The following is a 19,559-nucleotide window of genomic DNA, read 5'->3' as shown; positions in this document are numbered from 1 at the left end:
TCAGGCTCTGTTGATAAATGTGCTCAGGGCCCTCGCTTGGCCATTTTTGGGGCCAAAATTCGGCCCCATTCCCACCTTAAAATAGTATACTTTTTTCCTCTATTTCACCTATAACTTCCCCACTCCAAAACAAAAAAATATTTTTTTTTATACTTTTATACCTATGTTGCCAGCTGGTATCTTGCTATAAACCTTTGATTAAATGTATATTTATGTAAATTACATTAAAATAGAGCAATATTAAGTGTTGAATGATTGGTGAAAAGATCTTGTAAAATTCCCCTTTTCGCCGAAAACGACGTGAAATTCCCCCCTCTAAGGGCCCCAGCCCCAATCCCCCAAAGTGTAGCAAGGGCTCTGGTGCTCAATCGGCTCTATGTATTTGTTCCAAGGGTTATTATTATCTTCATATTTATATAGCTCTCTCTGATTATTAAATATCCAAAACATGTTATTGCTGTTTCTCCTTAATACAGACAACACATTCCATAGAAATTTTCATTTGAACTTAAACTGTGAATAAGTGAGGAACAAAATAATACGTGCAAAAGTTAACACCATTTTATTTTGACAATACTGTGAGTTTTTTAAGAAATTTTTAAAATAAAATACTATTTTAAAATATACAATTACATAGTTCAAAAGTTGTGTTCTATATATAATTAATCTTGCGAGTAAGTTATATACAGTCAGCAGAGTAATTCTACTAGAACAATTTAAATCCTTGCTACATGTGCGATTTAATTCTTTATACGGCTTTCACTTAAGAAAATGTTCAATGAAATAAATCTAGGTTTCTAGGTATATTGTGTCTTTTACCTCAATATTTTGTTGGGGCTAATGTGAAGCCAATGGACATGATACAAAACCTACGAAGATTACCGCCATACAATGTCACATACAAAATAATTATCACCTAACCCATGCGCTTTGAGAGAATAATATTGTTTAACTCTTATATAAGTAAATATTAAGCGTGTGAAACAAGGACGGGTTATTTTTAACTCCAAGTGTATGATTTGATCACACCTAGAAGAAGAAAACACTAACATGTTACACACCAAATATTGAACCCCTGACCCTTGCGGTGTCTGTGTTGTTAGAGATTATCAAAGACATTAATCTATATAAATCAGTTGACTCCTGAAGCGCAAACAGTTTTGACCACGGAAACATGCTTTGTTGAAACTTAGCAAAGAACCACTATATGGTTGGCATGCAACGCAACAAACCAAAGGGCCTTGCGGTTTCAGAGAATGATTATATTATTTATATTTATAAGCAAAACAGTAACCCCTAGGGAGGGCAAATTTTCTGCATGATTTGAACAAACTTCAAAGAGAACCTCATAACGATGTTAGACACCAAATATTGTAGTCATGCCTCTTGTGTTCACTTTACATATATCAACACTATAACTCTCTCTGAATTTAAAATGAAATGCAGCACATGTTTTATAAGTCTATAACTCACGGTTTCTTAAATAAAATATTCACATTTTATGTACTAGAACTTTCACTACACAAAGTTTGGATCAAGATCAATTCAAGCGCAGTCTGATGAGGATCCAAAGTATTCGCTTAACATCTTTAGAAGTACTGACTGAATGACAATTATGTTGAACAGTTTGGATCCTGATCAGACTGCTCTTTTGGAGCCAAAATGGCCGCAATCGCCCTAAGGTCCATTTTCCTGTTATGTGGCTCATTTTTTCACATGATTGATACAAATTATCATGATATAAAGCAAGTCTGTTGTATATTAAATAGTATTTTTTAGTGTGCATATTCCACCCATGGATGAAAGTTACAAAGTTGGTTGTTATTTAAAGCTATTAAACAATTTAAAAAGTTTTCAATTCTTTTTATTTAAGTCAAATGCATGCTATATTTGTTATAAACATACATATGATTAACACTCAACAAAAGTTTAACGATCACTATAATACACTACACACCTGGCGTGGTTAATGGTCTTTATTGAAGCAACACAGTATAAAACATGCGAATGGTGCTTTTACATATAAATATATATAAAAATATGTTTACTATTATTATAAAAAGCTTCTACAACAGTGTAATAAGATATATAAAACACTTTAAGGTTAATGCAAGTATACATAAGGTTGAATTGGCCTAATTTTAAATTTTTAAAATAAAAAAAAATATCAGTTTAGACAGTTTTATTATTATTTTTTTGGTAGACGGCTCACTTTTCATGATTTTATTTTTATTTTTATTTATCCCCCCCCCCCGACACAATTTTTTTGAAAAATTTCCCGTAAAACAAATTTTAAAAGAATGCTGGCCTAAGTCTGCAACCAAGGAAAACATTGACAAGTACTTTCAAGAGTTAAATTCTATTTTCACTGAACATGATTTGAAGCAATCTCCACACACAATTTTTAACATTGATGAGTCTGGATTCTCAACTGAACATAAACCACCCAAAATAGTACGCGGCAGCAAACCAAAAACATCAGCCTGAACGAAAACAGTCACTGTCATTGGGGCTGCGAATGCTCTTGGCAATCACATACCACCCTTTTACATTTTTCCAGGGAAAAGGTGGTGTGATGAATTGCTGGAAGGTGCTGCCACTGGATCACATGGAGGCATGACTGAAAGTGGGTTTGTGAATAGGGACCTGTTTGATAGATACCTGAAAGGTCATTTCACCAACCATGCCGGACTAGTAAAGGGCACAGACAAGCAAACAACATTTATCTTGTATGACGGTCACAAATCACATGTGTCACTAACCCTGACTGATTAGGCTAAGGAACATTAAGTGGTGTTGTTTGTATTACCATCCCATTCTAGCCATCTCACCCAGCCCCTTGATATTGGTGCGTTTGGACCCATGAAGCACCATTACAATAATGAAAAGCGTACATGCATGCAAACCCAGGGGTGTCCATCACATGGTATGAAGTGGCTCGGTTGACTGCAAGACCATACGGTAGAGCTTTTTCCCCAGACAACATCACAAGTGCTTTCAGAAAGGCTGGCATTTACCGCTTCAATCCCGATGTGATCACATCAACAGCTACAGCACCATCATCCATCTACAAGCATCCACCAGAAAAGCTAAGAGATGATGCAGAAAGTGCAAGTGCTGAAAACTCAGACAACCAGGTCAATATATCAACTTGTAAAATAAGTCAAAACTTCTTTGAGGAGAGAACAATAACAAAAACTGTGATTGTAAAACCAAAAAAAAAAAATCACACCACCATATAAATTACAAGGAAGTCTTCTGTCTGAAGAAAACATGGAACAAATAAAACTCCAACATCAAAAGAAAATTCAGCTGGAAGAAAATGCCAAAAAAATTGAGAAAATGCCTAAATCAAAGCAACCAAATAATCAAATAACATGTGAATCCCCGAAGGCAACAACATCTGGACTGCAAATCAAACGGTTCAACCAGCATGGGAAAGATGCTGAATCTGAAACTGATGGTGATGATGAGAATCAATCGGATCTATGCTGTGTATGTTCCAGGTCGTCCCCTCCACAGCTGAAGGACATACACACACTGGTCATCATTAAATGGGGCCAGTTTGACAAATGCAAACACTGGGTTCACTTGACATACTGCTGTCAATTAGTTTAATTAAACACATGCAAATTAAATACATGCAGGAAAGTTGTTGAGGAATTTAAAGTTGAGATTTAGCACCACCTTCACCAGTAAGTGTTATTGGACATGAAAATTTCAGCAGTTTCAACACCTAAAACAGGCAATGAATATACAATGTAAATGGAGCTAACGTGTGTTATATTGGTTCCTTAATGCACACAGAAAATGAAGTTCCTTAATTAAATATTTCCCTCAGAATTCTCCTTCAGATTAAACAGTCTCTGAAAAGGCACTTCAGGACATAAAGGCATGTAAAGATTGAAATTTTAAGGAACTTCATTCTCCATAGAAATATATAAATGTCAGCCAGTGAAATGTATAGGATAATTCAAGTACCAAGTCCTTAAAGCGGGTATATACGATTTTTCATATGTGTTTAATTGTAATATATTGATAAAATATGTTACAATAACACAAAATAGGCAAGAAAAATTATACATTAAAGCCGAATTTCATAAAATGCAGCAAAGACAAATTAGCGCCCCGAGCCGATAGTGACGTACATATTTTCCTACAATAACCGACGCATTCATCTTTGTATTAGGATCGGAGATAGTGTTCGTGTGTCGTATGAATAGATATCGTTGCAGGAATTCAAATAAACCGTTAAACTAAGTTTAGATGCACATCGTACATGTATGGTATACATGCTGGCGAATTCGGCTGTACAGCCGTTTTCAATTTCAGAATTAAATATCTGGCTTATTTCGCATTTTTCGACACATATTTTTCTTAACTTTTATTTTAATTTATATTGAAATATATATATAATAAGTTTTTTACACAGTTTATATAAATTCATAAATATTTGACAAAATCGTATATACCCGCTTTAAAAGGTGGATGTACAAGACACATAATTATAGGGTTTTTCAAGTAATAAGTCCTTCAATTTATGTGCATGTATAAGATATAGAATTCTTACATACATTCTTACATACATTACATAAATTACTTTCTTTAACAAATAGGTATATAGGATCATTTTAAGTAATTATTCCTTTAAAGGTGTACATACAAAACATAGAACTCATGAGGAAATAAGATTACTCAAGTAATTAGTCCTTTAAAGGTGCATGTACAAGACACATAATTCTTCAGGAATTAGGATTATTAAAGAAATTAGTCCTTTAAAGGTACATTCAATAAGACATACAATTCTTGAGGAAAATATGTGAAATACAAACCGGATCTGATAGGGACCAAGATGCAATCTCCACCAAAACACTTTTTAAGTGATAAAATAATGCCACAGGTGGTATGCTTGCCTAGCAAAGACATTTGACCATTCACAAGCTGGTATTAATTGAGGTTGTCATAGTGACACCTTTTAGGCATTGTCGATAATAACCAGCCTTGGTGTTGCAGCCAACTAAGGCAGTACAAAGATATTTTAGCCCTGCTCAGAGAAAACCGGGTCAATTTGCATAAAGAGTCATCCCGGATAAACCTCAGCAATCCACTTAAAAATGTAAAATTGAATGTCTACCCAAGAAGACAAATTAATATTTTTATCACAAATTGTATGTAAACACTTAAATCTATGCATTTTAACACTGAACATTTTTCTGGCTTTTATTTGTAAATATTTTGCTGCATTTTCATTAACAACTACGCTATATGCACTTTTCGGCAGTCTAGATAAAGAAAACAAGGGTCAATACCCTCAAAAACTTTTTCACAAAATGCAACATTAAGAATAAGATAATGTGCTTAAGAAGCAATAAGCTCTAGGAAAAATGGCACACAATTCTAAATAAGAAATGAACCAATAGGCAATAGATGCAACCAAAAGACAATAACCCCTGAGGCTATATTGACATACGGTTTGTTGTTTCTGAAAATCCTAACAAACACTATAGAGGACTGGATCACTGATCTTATATAAAAACACTGATTTTACATCCTAGTGGTTTACAGTATGAATCCAAGCAAAGATTGTTTACCAACTTACTAGTATTTTACATGAGATGATAAGTATATGGTTGCAGTATAATATAGGTGGTTCACACATAGTACTTTGTATATAGTTTACTATAGGTGGTTCACACATAGTACTTAGTATACAGTATACTATAGGTGGTTCACACATAGCACTTAGTATATAGCAGTATACTATAGGTGGTTCACACAGAGTACTAAGTATATAGCAGTATACTATAGGTGGTTCACACATAATACTTAGTATTTAGCAGCATGCTATAGGTGGTTCACACAAAGTACTTAGTATATAGCAGTATACTATAGGTGGTTCACACATAGTACTTAATATATAGCAGTATACTATAGGTGGTTCACACATAGTACTTAGTATATAGCAGTATACTATAGGTGGTTCACACATAGTACTTACTATATAGCAGTATACTATAAGTGGTTCACACATATTACTTAGTATACTATAGGTGGTTCACACACAGTACTTAGTATACAGTACACTATAGGTGGTTCACACATAGTACTTAGTCTATAGCAGTATACTATAGGTGGTTCACACATAGTACTTAGTCTATAGCAGTATACTATAGGTGGTTCACACATAGTACTTAGTATATAGCAGTATACTATAGGTGGTTCACACATAGTACTTAGTATATAGCAGTATACTATAGGTGGTTCACACATAGTATTTAGTATATAGCAGTATACTATAGGTGGTTCACACATAGTACTTATTATATAGCAGTATACTATAGGTGGTTCACACATAGTACTTAGTATATAGCAGTATACTATAGTTGGTTCACACATAGTACTTGGTATATAGCAGTATACTATAGGTGGTTCACACATAGTACTTAATGTATAACAGTATACTATAGGTGGTTCACACATAGTACTTAGTATATAGCAGTATACTATAGGTGGTTCACACATAGTACTTAGTATATAGCAGTATACTATAGGTGGTTCACACATAGTACTTAGTGTATAACAGTATACTATAGGTGGTTCACACATAGTACTTAGTATATAGTATACTATAGGTGGTTTGCACATAGTACTTAGTGTATAACAGTATACTATAGGTGGTTCACACATAGTACTTATGATATAGCAGTATACTATAGGTGGTTCACACATAGTACTTAGTATATAATATACTATAGGTGGTTCACACATAGTAAGTAGTATATAGTAAACTATAGGTGGTTTACTCATAGTACTTAGTATATAGTATACTATAGGTGGTTCACACATAGTACTTAGTATATATGAGCCTCATTCTGGGAAAACTGGGCTTAATGCATGTGGGTTAAAAGTTGTCCCAGATTAGCCTAAGCTGTCTGCACAGGCTAATCTGGGACAACACTTCCCGCCTAAAATGGATTTTTGTTAAGAAGAGATTTCCTTTCAACAAATAATAACTTAGACTGATAGCAAGCGTTTGCCAATTTCAATTTTGATGCCCATGGGGAAGGCTAAATGGAAGTAGTTCAAAATGGGGCTCAATATGTACCAGATATATAAATATTTACGGTAGCATAGTGTACTACTTTAATTAATTATAAATGTACTGAACAGCGACAAATAATTATAATTTTTTATTAACTGTTTTACTATTTAGGATCAATTCAAAATTATTACATTTAACATATCATGCAGATTGTAATGTCAATTTGCGAATGAATGGAGTTCAAACACTGAAATCTCATTCATTAATGATTTAAAGTACAACTTTATTCAGTGGAACATAGTGATTTCTTGCTACGATTCTGAAAACTAATTTGTTCAGTAAACCGTAGTGATTTCTTGCTACGACTCTGAAAACTAATTTGTTCAGTAAACCGTAGTGATTTCATGCTACGATTCTGAAAACTACTTTGTTCAGTAAACCATAGTGATTTCATGCTATTATTTTGAAAACTAATTTGTTCAGTAAACCGTAGTGATTTCTTGCTACGGTTCTGAAAATTAATTTGTTCAGTAAACCGTAGTGATTTCTTGCTACGGTTCTAAAAACTACTTTGTTCAGTGGACAGAAGTGATTCCTTGCTACGGTTTTGAAAACTACTTTGTTCAGTGGACAGTAGTGATTTCTTGCTATGCATAGTATCCTAGGACTACTGCAAATGGTTTACATGAACAAGTTTATGATTGTATGCGGGGATTAATTAATAACTTAAAGGACTGAAACAAATTGATGCTTCCACAAATCTCAACCTAAATTTTCTTAAAGTGACTTGTTCACATATTGGCAAATCAATTGTTGTCTATTTGATTCTCACACTTGCCTAAAATAAAAGAATTTTGCACAGAAGTGAATTAACATGATATACAAAACTTTACCATATCATCTTTCAAAGAGCTATTTTGATAAGAGTTAAATAAAAATTACAATTATCATCCAATCATCCAACTTGGAAATGTATCTTTCGTTTGTACATGGTATGTTTTTGTCCTCCAAACCAAAACTTAATTGTGAGGTGTTTTAAAATACATATTTGTTGCACAACATGATTTTTAACTATATCCGACCTTTTTATACCCACCTGAATATTGTGTGCATAAATACAGTAAATAGCTATTAAACTATTAAATCAACAACACTTCTCTCATGATGTGCTGATATGTATGGCTTTACTAGTAATCAGGCAACTTACCTGTTTACATCAACATACACGTTTTCCATCAAAAACTGTCCAAACATTTGTAGAATACACATAACTAACATTTATCTAAATAAAAATTGTCTGATGGATCTTGCAAGATATACAAAGAATATAAAGGCACATCTTTTTTTTTACTGAATTCACTATGTCTGGTGTGTACCCATCAATTAGAAAATTGGCCTCATAAGGTCTAGCTTGTTGAAAACATTTAAAAAAAAATATTCATTTATATACTTATGTAAGTGGTATATGTGGTTTAAACTTGTGTTATATAATTCAATGATAAACTTACATCAGTGTAATGAAGTATGAAATTGTATAATTTAAATAAAAAGTTATATAATTATAATAACATTCAGTTAAAAACAGCCAATTATGATCGTGAATCCCGATGTATATTTAGGATTTTGTTATTTATAAATTTGGAAAAAAAATTGCATTAAAAGCTGGAAAAAATTAACCACAAGCATTGTAAATATTTCAGTGTGAGGCTCATAAAAGACCTGTGTTGGATGACAGATAACGCCTGTGTGGTAATGGTCACGGAAAGTCAAAATAATGTGATGTGACATGGGGTTTGTTGATATTTGTCAGATAAGCAATTTTCATAAGCAACAACTGTTTAAGTACCCATGAGTTGCAGAGAGAAGTGTCATGTGCGAACTAAATTGTCAAATCTATTAAAGATTGTAGGATGGAAACCTTAACAAGGCAATCACAATATGCAACCGGCATAACAAAAATTAAAAAGTAAAATTATTGTCCTTAACTCTTTCAGTGCTGGAACCGAATTTTGAAGGCCTTTGCAAACAGTTTGGATCCAGATGAGACGCCACAGAACGTGTCTCATCAGGATCCAAACTGTTTGCTATTCTGATAGTATTCTTTGAAAAAAATCGAAGAAAATGCTAATTTTAGAAATTCTGCAGATGACATTTTAGCAGACGACAAATTTCCCAGCATGCAAAGGGTTAAACCAACTAAATGAATAAAGCCCATGTGTGTTTTTTTTTATAATCAAGTCTCATATCCCAATTAAACTTTCCCACTTAAAAGCAAAGAGAAAATGGCTATCATGTGAAAACAGCATACAACCAGAACAGCCTGCGAGTAACTCGCAGTCTGTTCAGGATTTATGCTGTATGCTGCTCATCAGTATCTAAGGGTTGGAATTGAAGCCTTTAGACTTGAATCGGGATATGAAAGGTCTTTAATTAAATTGAACTTTCTAAGGGACTACACATGCTTAAAAAAACGTATCTAAGTGGTTAAGGGTTAAAGCTTTTTTTAGATCGTTTGCATCAAAAGTAAAAAGCCTATTGCAACACTCGAGTCAGTTTCCTGGGTAGAACCAGTTTTAGGGTGTCTTTGAGGCAGATCTTAAGAACACTAAGTAACAAGATAGACAGACCTTCAACCACATCGCCCTCTGTTCTGATCTTGGTGATCACATGCTCCCCATTGTCCGTTGTTATGGTGATAGTAGGAAGCTTTTGGGGACTCTCGGGTCCAGCTTCGGCATTCCCATTTGTTAGCAAAGGGGACGATGGTGATGGAACATTCTCAACAACTTCCACTGGTTCTTCATCTTCTAACGGGAATAGCGGCTCCAATGGGATGTTGTTCCGCTCGGGCACTTCCTCCACACTGAATCTTCGTACCGTATGCATTCTTAGGTATCGGTTATTAAATATAACACTTGCCCTTTTTGGCACAAATTTTGTTTACCTATATACTTCAATTTGACTGAGTGGCGAAAGCAATGATTTGAATTCAACAATTTTTTCATATCTTTTAAATTAAATTGTAGTATATTTAAACTAATTTTTGCTACAAGTTATCTCAATGAATCTCATGTTCATATCCATAAACATTTATTCCCATGACTGTACACATCCTTTCCAAAACAGTTTTCACTGTAAGATTTTGTGTTCTAAAATATGTACTCAAGATGAACCTGTGCCAGGGGAATTTTTCCAAAAACTCTCTTCCTTAAATACTAGAAATCATTAGCTATTACAGACATTTAATCAAACCAATTCGCGCACAAAGTTTTATTTTCATGTACAATTCCAACAGGCATCAATGGTATCCTGCGAATATATTTATTACTTCCTAGGAATAACATGCAGTAAAAAATGCCCAGGGAATGATCACTTCTATCACAGAGTGCCTATATCTGATAACTCCTTGACTGGGATGTGAATCCTGCCGAAAACCTCCAGTATATAGACACCTCTTCAGCTGATATTGCGCAATCGCTGTTCATTGATAATAGGAATTTCGTATGGACACTATTCAAGTGCTTTTTCAAGCAAAATATTATGATTTTTGTTAAACAAATATTTGACATAAACTTCTTCTAGATAAAACAAGTAATGTCATCAACAATTGCAGAGGACAAATTGGAACACTATTGCGCAATCTCAAAGACAGCATTGACTATCTTATTTCCACTCCAAAGGCGAACCAAAATGAATTTTATCATTACACTGAATTTCGTAAGAACAAACACATCTAGGGACGCCATTAATTTAGGGAAAACAAGCATGTTCCTTGGGGCCACTGGGACAACAGCAAATATGTGATTTAATTATCCATTGCAGCAACTGCTTAATGGAAGTGTTCGTGACAAAAACTAGTATAGATTGTTTTCTTTGAATAACAATAGAGACTGTGAAAGATTGTTTTCAACAACAAAAAAATCATTCAGCAACTGCCTACTGGAATTTTTGGTAACAAAAATTTAAGTAGACATTGTTTCCTGGTACAAGAGAAAGACTGGGAGACTTTGCTTTCTAAGCAATATGAACGAACAAAAGCAAAATAACACAATACATAATTGGCCAATGTGCCAGTAAAGCAAAAACAGTATACATCCAAACCTATAAATAACATGTGATTTTGGAAATCAAATCTATACTATAGTGCCAAGGAGAAAACCAATTTTCTTTTCACTCATATTCCAATGAAACATTAATATGATATCTAGAGGTTCCAATACAATGCACATGGTATATAATAATGGACAAAACAGATGTAGACAACTGTGTGGCAATTTGTTTAGCAGAGAAGGTTGCTTAATGATAGGCTTGTTCCACAGAAATTGTTGTATACCTCCCAGTTCCACTTACATCACCAATACAAATCTTTGTAATTAGATCATTCTATGTCCATAATTTTAAGACAGGATTGTTTAACCCTTTCCCACTTAGATACATATTTTGACGCGTTTGTAGTTCCTAAGAAAAATAAATAAATTAAAGACCTTTTTTACGAGATTAAAGTTTTAAAGGCTGCATTTGCAACCCTTAGATACTGATGAGCAGCAAACAGCATAAACCTGAACAGACTGTGAGTTACTCGCAGGCTGTTCTGGTTTTATGCTGCTTGCACATAGCCATTTTCACTCTGCGTCTGAGTGGGAAAGGGTTAAAAACAAGAGTTCCGCGGTCGGAGATGACCGCATTGAAGCCGGATTTTTGATTTAAATGACAGGAAAGTACCTTTCGTGTTTTTGTCAATGCAATACTTAAATTACTGAAATATTGTTCAAAGGTCAAAATGAAATGTAAGTACTTTTCAAGGCATGAGCAAACCTTGTGTTATGTTTTGAATGCATGCATATACATGAACAACAATAACATTTAAGGTCACAAATATGAACTTGAATTGACATTTAACATTTTTACCTACCAAAGTTATAAGAACTTTAACATTTTTACATTCAAGGTCACAGTGACCTTGACCTTAGAATGAATGACCTTGAAATGACCAGTGGTCATCTAAGTGTGCTTGCAAACCTTCATGTCAAGTTTGAAGACTCTATGTCCAAGCATACCAAAGTTATAACAATTTTAACATTTTAACATTTAAGGTCACAGTGACCTTGACCTTCAAATGAATGACATTGAAATGACCAGTGGTCATCTTCTAGTACTGGCCAATCTTTATTTCAAGTTTGAAGACTCTAGGTACAAGCATACCAAAGTTATAACATGAAATAAGAACTTTAACATTTTTACATTCAAGGTCACAGTGACCTTGACCTTCAAATGAATGACCTTGAAATGTCCAGTGGTTACTTACTAGTTCTGGCCAACCTTCATGTCAAGTTTCAAGACTCTAGGTCCAAGCATACCAAAGTTATAACAACTTTAACATTTTTACATTCAAGGTCACAGTGACCTTGACCTTCAAATGAATGACCTTGAAATGTCCAGTGGTTACTTACTAGTTCTGGCCAACCTTCATGTCAAGTTTCAAGACTCTAGGTCCAAGCATACCAAAGTTATAACAACTTTAACATTTTTATATTGAAGGTCACAGTGACCTTCACCTTCAAATGAATGACCTTGAAATGACCAGTGGTCATCTGTTAATCCTGGCCAACCTTCATGTCAAGTTTGAAGACTCTAGGTCCAAGCATACCAAAGTTATACCATGAAATAAGAACTTTAACATTTTTACATTCAAGGTCACAGTGACCTTGACCTTCAAATGAATGACCTTGAAATGACCAGTGGTTACTAACTAGTTATGGCCAACCTTCATGTCAAGTTTCAAGACTCTAGGTCCAAGCATACCAAAGTTATAACAACTTTAACATTTTTTATATTGAAGGTCACAGTGACCTTGACCTTCAAATGAATGACCTTGAAATGACCAGTGGTCATCTGTTAATCCTGGCCAACCTTCATGTCAAGTTTGAAGACTCTAGGTCCAAGCATACCAAAGTTATACCATGAAATAAGAACTTTAACATTTTCGAGCACGCCGCCACCCCGCCCGCCCGCCCCCCCCGCCCGCCCGACAACATCAATCTATAAGCCGAGATTTTTTCGAAAAAAATCCGGCTAACAATAATGAAATTGAGTCTCGCTCTGGCAAAAAAAGGGCTTAATGCATGCACATAATTACTGTCACAGGTAAGCCTATGCAGTTTGCACAAGGAAATATGGAAGGGCACTGTCCGCTAAGACTTAATTTTCCTTTAAAGGAGACTTCCTTAAAATTAAAAATTCTATAAAAGCAGAAAGTGTTGTCCCTGATTTGCCTCTTGGATGACATTTACACACATACACATTAAGCCACGTTTCCACAAAGCGAGGCTAAAAAGATAGTTACATGGAGTCACACTTTCCGCTTTCATGACATTTTTTCTTTAAATGAAGTCTCTTCTTAGCAAAAATCAAATTTAGGTGGAATGTGTCATCCCTGATTAGCCTGTGCAGACTGCACAGGCTAATCTGGGACAACACTTACGCACATGCATTATGCCCAGTTTTCTCAGACTCATATGTGCGAAATAAGTTTAAAATAGCTCAAATTCTTATTATTGGTACAAACCTAATATTTCCCATCAATATATTGGAGAGTCTGACCAAATCTGATCCAAAAATGATCAGTGCTGAGGGCTTACTGATTGTCCTAACCCTTTACGGCTTACATACGTATGTGTATGCATTTACTAGCAAATATTAAACAACAAAAATTTCAAACTTTTTAAATTGGATTTTTTTTAAAACTTGTTCAAATATATGCATCAGCTATCTGTAAATGTTAATGATTGGCAAATAGTGATTTTGAGCCAATTTCAGCCAATACCTACTTGAATAAAACGCTCTTCTCACAGAAGATTATCTACAAGGTAAAAGCTAATACTCTGCGGAAACAAGGTCTTTAAACTGTTTGCACCTATCTAAAGCTCTGAACTTCATAACATTTTCTTCTATTTATATTGAGCCTGCTATTATCAACTAGAGCTTTGTCACAGACGTGACGAATACCCCCACATGCCGCATTGACACATAATATTTTGCATGTCGTCTTCACAAAAAACAGCGGACACCATACTAAATTTTTAAAACGCACTAAGTGACCCCTTGACCTAGTTTTTTACTCAGAAAGGCCCATGTTCTAACTTGTCCTTAAGATCATCTCCATAAAACTTCTGACCAAGTTTGGTAAAGATCGGATGTAAACTACTTGAATTAGAGAGCGGACACCATGCTGAATGTTCAAAAAGGCACTAAGTGACCCCGTGACCTAGTTTTAGGCCCGGTATGGCCCATGTTCAAACTTGTCCTAGAGATCATTTAGATAAAACTTGTGACCAAGTTTGGTGAGGATTGGATGAAAACTACTTGAATTAGAGACCGGACAACATGGTGAGGTTTAAAACGCACTAAGATACCCCGTGACCTAGTTTTTTGACCCGGCATGACCCATATTCAAACTTGACCTAGATATCATCTAGATACAACTTCTGACCAAGTTTAGTGAAGATTGGATGAACACTACTTGAATTAGCGAGCGGACAACATTGTGATGTTTAAAACGCACTAAGTGACCCCGTGACCTTGTTTTTGACCCGGCATGACCCATATTCAAATTTGCTCTAGACATTATCAAGATACAACTTCTGACCAATTTTGGTGAAGATTGGATAAAAACTACTTGAATTAGAGAGCGGACAACATTGTGAGGTTTAAAACACACTAAGTGACCCCGTGACCTAGTTTTTGAACCGGCATGGCCCATGTTCGAACTTGACCTACACATCATCTAGTTACAACTTCTGACCAAGTGTGGTGAAGATCGGATTTAATTTACTTGAAATAGAGAGCGGACACCATGCTCAATGTGTAAAACGTACTAAGTGACCCTGTGACCTAGTTTTTGATCTGGCATGGCCCATGTTAAAACTTGGCCTTCAGATCATCTAGATAAAACTTCTAAACAAGTTTGGTGAAGATCGGATGAAAACTACTTGAATAAGAGAGGACACCATGCTAAAAGACGCACTTAGTGACCCCGTGACCTAGTTTTTGACCTGGCAAGGCCCATGTTCGAACTTGGCCTTAAGATCATCTAGATACAACTTCTGACCAAGTTTGGTGAAGATCGGATGAAAACTGCTTGAATTAGAGAGCGGACAACATGCTGAATGTTTAAAATGCACTAAGTGACCCCGTGACCTAGTTTTTGACCCGGCAAGGCCCATGTTTGAACTTGGCCTTAAGATCATCTAAATACAACTTCTGACCAAGTTTGGTGAAGATCGGATGAAAACTACTTGAATTAGAGAGCGGACAACATGCTGAATGTTTAAAACGCACTAAGTGACCTGTGACCTAGTTTTTGACCCGGCATGACCCATATTCAAATTTGCTCTAGACATTATCAAGATACAACTTCTGACCAATTTTGGTGAAGATTGGATAAAAACTACTTGAATTAGAGAGCGGACACTTAATACGGACCGACAGACACACCGACCAACCGACCGACAGACAAGTTCACTCCTATATACCCCCCTAAACTTCGTTTGGTGGGGTATAATGATCTTTCACAATCTTTGATATCAGGAATAGGGAGATGCCTTTTATGCATATGGGTGATATTAAACCTTTTCCACTCAGAAGCAAATGGAAAATAAAAATGTGCAAACAGCATAAAACCAGAACAACCTGCCGAGTAACTTGAGTAACTGAGTAACTCGCAGTCTGTTCATTAGTGCGTTCAGTTACAGCGAATGTTCGCTTTGGTTCGCGAATGTTCGCTATTGAATGCTCTGTTCGTCGCAACCGAAGCAAACCCTCTTGGGGGTAGTTCGTTATCAAAACCAATCGTTCAATAAGACCGAATCAGAAACGAATGATCATTGGCAAACGTTTGCTGTAACTGAACGCCCTACAGGTTGTATGCTGGTTGCTGCTCATCAGTATCTAAGGGTCGGAAATGAATTCTTTAAAACTTGAATCTAGTAAGAAAGCTGTTTAATTTAATTTAACTTACCAAGGGCTTACAATTCATCAAAATACGTATCTTAGTGGTAAAGGGTTAAATACGTGTTGAAGTGGTAAAGGGTTTATACAATGGTGATTACAAACATCAAATGTGCTGCTTCTTTTAGTAACATATTTGTAATGTTCAACAATATTAAGTCCTTAAATACAACTGATCAAATAATGACCTAGATTATTTTGGTGAACCAATGTCAATGTGCAGGAACAAAAACTGTCACGAGACCACAAATGCGAACGACCACGGCTATTTTGCGGACAAAACATCAATCGAAGGTATGTTTTTATTACATTTTCTCCGTTTTAGCAGAACACATGTTACAATGTCTTGGCGCACATACGCAGTGCGAATTCTACTTTTCATTGATGTATTGCTCATATTTTTAGGTATAATACTTTTTGAGAACATTCAATGACAAATATCGAACTCGACGATGCAGACGACCACACATTTTTATTAATACCCGTGTTTATTGTTAAAGCGATTACAACTGAAGGTTTTATAACTGTAAGTATGCGTATTTTTTTCAAATATGACCAAATATAAGTCTTAATAATATTATTTTATTATTTAGAACGACCGACGACATTTGTTTTGAAATTGGCAAACGACCACACTCAAGTGATAGGCGAACGTCCACACACTGTATGCTTGACACATGTATGCATGCAATGAAAAGTATATTTCAGATTGATCACTCAAACCCACAGATATGCCGCTATTGTGGCAACGTTCTTAAAGCAAGTCGTCTCCGCGCCAGCATGAGATGAGTCACAGAGGGACTGGGAAGATTTATACCTGCTGCAATGAAGTGTACTTCAGCAAGGCGAATCTGAACAGGCACAGATGCAATAATTTTGTAAATCATGTATTGAATTATGTTTGTCAGAAAGTGTAATTTATTAATACAAAAATATGCTGTTAAGTTCTACTTTTAATGTCTATTTAACCCTGATGAAATTTTACAAATTAGAGGTACAAAATAGACAGAGCAAACATGGGTGCTTATCCTATCAAAAATATTGTATTTAATAACTAGTACCGTAATTACTCTATGTTTTCGGACACTCTAAGTTTTCGGACACCCCTTTTTTTAGCAAAAATAATTATTTTTCGTGGCTCTTTATTTTCGGACACACGAGTTTTCGTCCATAATTAATGTCTCTAATTTTTCAGACAGTATATTTTACAGCACTATTTTACAAAATTTCGGTCCTGTTTTCGATATCTAATGACACTTTGATCATGGGGTTTTACAACCAGATTAACATCATAAAACACGGCAAGTGCGTGCCTGAGGGCAACGGACTATTACATTTGCGTTATTGGGTAAATAACCTTGTAAACCGGTTTCGCCCGATAGCATAAGCGTTAATTAAAATTACCAGGGGCAGTGACAATTAACAGTTCAATTATCTACCGCAATTGTACTACCCCTTCTCAGTAAAATAACTGTGACAAATACTAAACGCTTCTAAGTGTAATTCACCCTATTGCAAGTTTTATGAACAATGGAAGGTGTTAGACAACAACTATTGGAAATAAACAAACAACGAATTCATACTTTGCTTTTTTATTGCGCTAATTACAGGTTCATACTAGCGAGTATAGGTACATCACATGCTTATCTTTGAAATGTTGGTCAAAGTACAACCTTGTAGTAACTTTCTGTCATATAAATTAAGCATTTAAAATTATCTAAAATGCAGTGCAAACATATATAACTGTAATTTATACTTTACTGCATGGTATTTTACAAGCGCGTGCTATTACCGGTAGTCGTTGATACAATTGATGCTATTTTCAGACACTTCAATTTTCGACTCTTAAGTTTTCGGACACCTGTATTTTTTGAATATTTTTCGTATCCAAGTTTTCGGACACGAAATTTTATTTTTATTTTTAAGTGTCCGAAAACATAGAGTAATTACGCTATATAATGTCGCATGCAAAAAGTCTTACTTGCTTATGTTTGTAATGGGATCAACATGGGCTTAATAAGAAGCTTGTAGTGATGATAGTTTACTCCATATGATTAATACTAATTGACCCATTATACAATATTTTGACTTGAATAAGAAAATTGAGAATGTTCGTATGTAATTAAATGCTATTCAATGGCACTGATAATTATAATTTTATATGTCATGTACATGGCGAAGACAAGGCATTCGTGTGTACCAAGTGCAGTAAGCCATTTCCTACAAATGCTGACATGCAGAAGCACATGCGGCGGGAAAATGGGCAGACAATTGCGTGTGAAATATGTGGCGTACGTTTTGCTGAGAATTTAAAGGCATACATAGATATGCACAACTATCTTTTTCTAATTGGAATATCTACGTCGAACACCTAATCACCGTGTGTGATAAATGTGTCGTAGGAACACAATTTTGGCATCAACATTGTTTTTCACCTGCTTGAAAGGAGCCATTAAGGTTGTTTTTTTCATCTTCATCTACGAGTTGTTTGCTGTTTTTCTAGTGCCAAAGTATTTGTTATAAATTGGTGCTTGTGATAAATCATCTATAAAAACCTTTTTCTTTAGTTCATGTTTCGTTTGTTAATGTTTGTTTTTTTATTCGTTAACGATAATGATGTTGTAGATTCATTAAATTAGTTTATACAATTTGTTATGCTTGTTTGAATCAGAAATGAGTCACATGATACAAAATCAGTGCTATTATTTTTATGTTCTGTGATGATGTGTTCAGGAAAACAAAATTTGTACATTTTAGACTGACAGTTTTATGTTTGCAAATATCCGCACTGTGATCTTTGTCTTTATTTTATTATTTTATTATTATTTATTTTATTTATTTTATTATTTTTAGAATAAGTTGTTGATCTGAAAAATGTTTGTGGTAAATAAAATAAATGTACAGTTTTGTGATAGAAAGGATACATATTTCAATTTTCATTCGTTTCACCATTCAACACCATTGTAAATAACTGCATATTTCATAAGACTTCAACCTCATTTATGAAATTTAATATGCATACATTAACACTAATAACAAGTTTAACAATAAGTTGCGTATTCACAAACTCCACTGATGCATGGGATACGTATACAAATCAATATGTAGAAAAACAAGAGGGCCTGAAAGGCCAAAAGTCGCTCACCTGAGATTCAGAGGAACTGACCTGTTCTGTGCAGCCCAAGATGTCATTAGAACAATATGTTCTTACCAACTTTCATGACTAGTGTACACCCTGGCAGCCACGTTTTTCAACAGACCAGAACCATTTTCATACACATCCAAGATATCATTTAAACAAATATACTGACAAAGTTTCATGAAGATTCATAAGTCCATATAAGGACAAATGCCCCGCCCACTGGTGGCCATGTTTTTCAAGCAACTGGAACTACTTTCGAACGTGTCCATAATATCATTGGGACAAATTCTCTGACAAAGTTTTATAATGATCGTACAATAAATATGGCTTCTAGAGTGTTAACATGGTTTAACTATAGCTATATAGGGA

The 19,559-nt window shown here is 34.9% G+C and overlaps 1 protein-coding gene across 7 annotated transcripts in view; it reads right to left on the bottom strand.

Moving 5' to 3' along the window:
* LOC127874357 (solute carrier family 12 member 6-like) overlaps window positions 1-19,559 on the bottom strand; it is a 177,653-nt gene that overhangs the window by 88,117 nt on the left and 69,977 nt on the right. Inside the window, exon 2 of one of the 7 annotated variants that reach the window (XM_052418616.1) lies at window positions 9,670-10,249. The exons of 5 other annotated variants lie outside the window; for them this stretch is intronic. In XM_052418616.1, the coding sequence (XP_052274576.1) occupies window positions 9,670-9,928 (259 nt within the window). In that variant the 5' untranslated portion in view covers window positions 9,929-10,249. Of the gene's footprint in view, window positions 1-9,669; window positions 10,672-19,559 lie in introns of those variants that run through there. One more of the 7 variants, XM_052418615.1, reaches the window with a different exon arrangement.

The sequence above is a fragment of the Dreissena polymorpha genome, chromosome 3 (genome assembly GCF_020536995.1).
Source record: "Dreissena polymorpha isolate Duluth1 chromosome 3, UMN_Dpol_1.0, whole genome shotgun sequence".
NCBI classification, from domain to species: Eukaryota; Metazoa; Mollusca; class Bivalvia; order Myida; family Dreissenidae; genus Dreissena; species Dreissena polymorpha.
Note: the sequence above shows the minus strand (reverse complement) of the source record. Positions and strands in the feature narration are given on the sequence as shown.